At 32.6% G+C, this 6,000-nt stretch overlaps 1 protein-coding gene across 1 annotated transcript; it reads left to right on the forward strand.

Moving 5' to 3' along the window:
* The first annotated feature begins 1,671 nt into the window (after nucleotides 1-1,671).
* Nucleotides 1,672-5,436, forward strand: LOC139503317 (E3 ubiquitin-protein ligase TRIM71-like). The gene is made up of 2 exons (XM_071293083.1): nucleotides 1,672-1,726; nucleotides 3,616-5,436. The coding sequence occupies exon 2, from the start codon at nucleotides 3,625-3,627 to the stop codon at nucleotides 5,308-5,310; it is 1,686 nt and encodes a 561-aa protein (XP_071149184.1). The 5' UTR covers nucleotides 1,672-1,726; nucleotides 3,616-3,624; the 3' UTR covers nucleotides 5,311-5,436.
* Nucleotides 5,437-6,000: the final 564 nt, after the last annotated feature.

Below are 6,000 nucleotides of genomic sequence, written 5' to 3' on the forward strand. Positions count from 1 at the left end.
AGACCAGACAAATTCTTGTGGCGAACACAAATGAAACTGCCTTTCTTTACAATGTCACTTAAAAACTGTTCTGTCTTGAAGGACGTGGTATATTTAAAGTAAACATTGAAAATTATACAATGTCTCACGTGATCAGTTGTAACTTACCGGGAAGTTCCTATGTCTCTGTATTCGACAACAAGATATATTACACTAACCACGATGATAACAGTGTAGTTTGTTGTGACCATACTGGATCACTTGTTTGGACTTTTAAATATACTTCAGCTTTGCTACTTCCGAGAGGTATCACTGTTGATAATGACGGTCACGTGTTTGTTGTCGGAGAGGAATCGTCGAATGTGGTCATTATTTGAAAAACAGACCAGACAAATTCTTGTGGCGAACACAAATGAAACTGCCTTTCTTTACAATGTCACTTAAAATCAATATGGTTTATATGACTTCAAGTTTTGAAATACAATAAAGGCATCACTCTTGATAATGACGGTCACATGTTTGTCGGAGGGGAATCTTCGAATGTGGTCATTATATCAAACGATGGAAAACACCACAGAACAAATTCGAACCACAGCCGTTAACACGTCCATTCCAGTCCTCTGATGTCTTGGTCTGGTTATTGTCTGGTTTAAGTGTTAATTGATGTTTCAAATTCCGCTCACCATAGACAGAAATTTATATATAAAGAAGTTTTGTAGGTTTTCTCACTCAGATGTAAAATGTGTGAATGAGGTTCATTGACCGTCCTTTAATTCTGTAGATTCTTTATCATTTTTACTCCATTTTCTATCAGCCAACTGTATTCCATTTTTTTTAATATTTGGACAATTTAACTCTATTCTGTAAATTGTTTGCACTTAATGTCTATAACTCTCTAAACTCAACCAAGATCCTTTAATATGTTAAAACTTTTAATAAGAATTGAGACCTGCATCGGCAGACAAGGTCATACAACAATCGGTAGTGGTAAATAACGCAAAACACATTTCACAAGACGGCTAAAACGAAAATCACAATTCGCATTGAACATTTCAACCGTTAAAGTAATAACACAGCAAACATTATAAAAGTTTTACCTTGTATGATGGATTTTCATAAATTAAATGAGTTATATGATAATCGTGAATTGGACAGCAAACAAACATTACAGTGAAAAGATGAAATGCAGTGGTACATGTATTAGGTCAATTGTAATATTTTGCGGGAAAACGTTTCGCTTTTAAACTTAAGACTACAAATCTCAGTACTGAATACTTACCAGGTACCAGGATTATAATTTAATACGCCAGACGCCCGTTTCGTCTACATAAGACTCTTTAGTGACACTCAGATCAAAATAGTTATAAAGCTAAACAAGTACAAAGTTGAAGAGCATTGAGGACCCAAAATTCCAAAAAGTTGTTGCCAAATACGGCTAAGGTAATATATTCCTGGGATAAGAAAATCCTTAGTTTTCAAAAAATTCAAAGTTTGGTAAACAGAAAATACATAAAAACATCCACTTCCAATGCAATAACAAAATATGATTTAAATAAATGAGTAATTATTTGTCATTTTTTAAGAATTACTCAAGAGAAGTATGTAACTCACAAATGTTCTTCAGGTGAAATATAAAAGTTTGAAGTGTTTCGTTTTTAAAGGTACTTAGTATAATCATGTGACATACACTAAGGAGATATTAAATTACGTTTTATTTCCTTGTTATGAAGGTTGATATTGGTTTCAGGTAAGATGATCTAAGATTAAGATTTCCATTTCATATTGTATATACATTTTTGACATATTGCATTCGAAAGTTTAATAAAAGCTGTTATGTTCTAGAGATAATAGGATTCTATTGATATAAACTTTTTTCAAAATGTTTGTCTAGTTAAGTATGTATGGACAATTGTTGCATGGTCATGTATTAAAATGAAAAATAACACAAAATATTACCTTGAAATAGATGATTTGATAATTGTTTGAAAGCAATTGAATTTATTTCAGCAGATAGATATAGTATCATTAAATTTTTGTTTTATAGTACAGCAGATTTGATTTAAAATTATCGATCGTGTCGATACAACATGTAATACGGGCAAGGTCAAATATGCTATTTATCTGTTATACTGAACTAAGCAAGTCTTGCACTGTTTTTTACGATTAGATGAATTGGACTTATATTTTTTAGCATTATACTCGGTATTTATTTTTTTCTAAAACAAAGGGTATAAAGTGTGGAATAAACTGCAATCAACATAAAGAATAAAGCCGATGTCTCAGGTTATAACGGCAAAGTTAAAATGCTATTGATAAACTATACTTAACTAAGCAAGTATTGTACATTTAATAAACATCTGATTGTAATATATGTTACTTCTAAGCCGTAAGAGAATTAATCACTCGTTTTCCTCAAAAATATAACGTAAAGATTCTAGAATTTAATGAATATCGACAAATAGGAAATAAATTAGGAATAAAGAATAATGATGTGCTAAAATGTAAAGGATAGTGAAAAAAATAAAGACATAGGAGAGAAAATGAGAAAAAAACATAAACATAAAGAAATGAAGGACCCCATCACGACCCTCAAGGACTGACTGACGGAAAGTGTGGCAAACTTTAAATTATCTGATAAAAGTAACTGTTAGCTTGAGTATAGTGCCAACATATCAAATTATGAAATCTTTTAGGTGTGTGTCTGTTTTCGTAATTCTGTGATTGAAATTAGCACTTTTTTTATTGTGTAGGCCAGACACGTTTTTGTCTACAAAATACAAAAACCAGTGACGTTAAAAAAAGTTAAAAAAAAAAGAAACAAACAGAATTGAAGTGCAAAGAGGACCAAAAAAGGTCAATAGTTTTCACTAGCTAAAGAAAGTTTGAACACAGAATCAGTATTTAAATCATATTAAGGAAATTATTTCCAGAGTCGAATATTTTAGCATTTTATTGGTTTCAAATTTGAAATTTTGAGATGTCACTTCAATCGTTCTAGAGTTATGACCCTTTAAAAATGGAAAAAAATGCTGATTTTGTTTTTATTTCGTTCTCTTTTATTAGTTTGCAGCAAACAAATATTATGAAACTTATATATGCTTATTACCACAAAACACTGATCCTGTTTTAATTTTGGAGGTGTCACTCTAAACGTTCTAAAGTTATGCTCCTAGAATTATGCACATTTACAAATGGAAAAATTGTTGAATGTTTCGTTTTAGTTCGTAAACTTTAGTTTGCCTCTGTCTAATGTTATAAAACTTATACACAATGCTTATTACAACAATACACAGATGATGGAATGTTGTTGGTATCACTTTTACTGTTCTAGAATTATGTCCCTTTACAAAAGGTAAAATTGCCTAATTATCTAAGGTGTTGGTTATTAGTTTTGTCGGAAAAATCAGGTCTTGGTTGTAAGTGTTGTCGAGGGAGTCGGGTGTTTATGGTTAGTGTTGTCAAAGGAGTCTGGTGTTGGTGGTTAGTTGTGTCGAATTTGTTTTGGTGTTGGTGGTTTATATTGTCGAAGCGGTCGGGTTTTGATGAAAAGTGTTATCTAATAAGACTGAGGAGTCATATAACAGCTTCGTATTCATGATGTTATGATAAAAATATATATATTGATACATATTTCAGGTTATCACCATGGCTACTAGTACAGCTCTTTGTGGTCCATGTTCAGAGCGACATATAACCAAACAATCAACATACTGGTGCTCGGAGTGTGAAGAAGCCATTTGTGACGACTGCCAAGAACATCATAAAGTACTCAAAGCCACACGAAGTCACCAACTCATACCAATTGACAAGTACAAATCTCTTCCGTCCTGCATTACTGATATACAGCAGTTATGTACCTATCACAATGAAAAGTATCAACAATACTGTGCTGCACATGCGTTACCTATTTGTTTAAAATGCATTAAAGAACATCAGAAATGTAACGTCATTCATATTGATGAGGTCATAAACAACGCTAAGACATCCGGGCACTTTCAAGATTTAGAAACTAGATTGATGGACTTATTACAGAACATTGATAAAGTCAAGAAGGACCGAACGGCTAATTTGAGTAATATTGAAGAAAAGAAGGAGCGACAACTTGTAGAAATTCAAAAAATAAGAATTCAAATTAACAAACATTTAGACATACTTGAAAAAGAAATAAAACAAGATCTTGAGAAAAAAGTGAGTCAATGTAAAAATAATATTCAGAAGCTGTTATCAGAAGTAAAAGTAAAAGAAGACTTGATAGCAGAATATCAGAACAATCTCCAATCAGTCAAACAACATGCTTCCGATCTTCAAACATTTCTTGTGATGAGAAATATTGAAGTGAAGGTTTTTGAAAATGAACAATATTTACAATCGTTGGTTGAAACTAACAAATTGGACCCAGTAGACCTGACTTGTAATGTAGACCCAGGGGTGCTTAGTATCTTCGACAGTTTGAAAACTTTTGGAGCAATTGAAGTTGACAAGAAGTCGAGTAGCATTCGTTTAATCAGAGAGAAAGATAAACAAGCACAGTTACAAGTAACGCCAAAGAAGACCATAGACGACGTGAAGTTGATTCTACAAAAGACAATTACAACAGGCGGGGAGAATATTAGAGGTTGTTGCATGTCAGTTATTGGCGAATTTTTCTTCACCGACCATAACTTAGGGAAACAGCTAAATGTCGTTGCGTCAGATGGTAAATTTAAATTTAATATGTTGCTAGATCCTAGTTATGGGTATGACATAACAATAATTAATGAGAAAACAATCGCTATCACATCTGGATCTTCTAGTGAGCACATCGGTATTGACATAATAGACATCGAGAGCCAAAAGAAAAACAAATTCATCAGCCTTCCTGATCGTCCATGGGGAATCACACGTGATCAAGACTCGCTGTTTGTCTGTGTTAAAAGACGTGGTATATATAAAGTAAACACTGTGGATTATACTACCTCTTATATGATCAGTTGTAACTTATCGAATTATTCCTACGTATCTATATTCGCCGACAAGATATACTACACTGACAGGAGAGATAACAGAGTTGTTTGTTGTGACTGTAGTGGATCAAGTGTTTGGATGTTTAAAGATGAATCAGTGTTGATGTCACCGAGAGGTATCACTTCTGATAATGATGGTAACTTGTTTGTTGTCGGAGTGGATTCGTCGAATGTGGTCATTATATCAAATGATGGAAAACTCCACAGACAAATCCTGACAAACAAAGATGGTCTATATGAACCGTCAGCTATTTTCTTTGATAAACATACAAAGAAACTTCTTGTTGCGAACAAAAAACAATCTGCTTTCCTTTATAATGTTACATGACATCAAAATAATTAATATTATAATTCACCTTATTTTGTCTTTATCCTACAGAATGTTAAATCAGTGAACTGTTTGGCTTTTGATAAAGAAAAACAAATAACAGTTCTTAACAAAGTCTGAAGTTCATGGATATAGTCCGGCGGCTACAAGCATATTTCAGACGAATTGTGCACATCCTGTTACAAGCATGAAATTTGGCATAGACCTTCCTCAACTATTACTCTTTTATTTCAGAAAGGGAGGCATTTGAAAAAAATGTCTCACTTCCGGTAAAATTCAAAATGGCGGACGTCATACTTAAATCAGCCCAATATCGAGGGCTAGCGTGTAAAAATGTGTTATTATCATGCTACTATCATAATATTTGGTACAGACCTTTGTTTTTTACTACTTTTGGATAAATTAAATAGATTAGATGTCTTCAGAAACCCAACTTTCGGTTAAAATCCAATATGGCTGACATTGTATTTAAATAAGCTTATTTTTTAGGGAGGGTAACTGAAATGTGTTTTAACGTATTGCTACTATCATTACATTGTGTATGAACCTTTCTTTAGTGTTTATGATGGATACAATGCATAAGACATATGTCTTAAAAACCCTTTCTTCCGGGTATATCCAAATGGCGGACAGAGAAATATCAATTTTTTATTCAAATTTTCATTTTTTTCAATATGTAAAGAAATGATT

The sequence above is a fragment of the Mytilus edulis genome, chromosome 14 (assembly GCF_963676685.1).
Source record: "Mytilus edulis chromosome 14, xbMytEdul2.2, whole genome shotgun sequence".
Classification (NCBI taxonomy): Eukaryota; Metazoa; Mollusca; class Bivalvia; order Mytilida; family Mytilidae; genus Mytilus; species Mytilus edulis.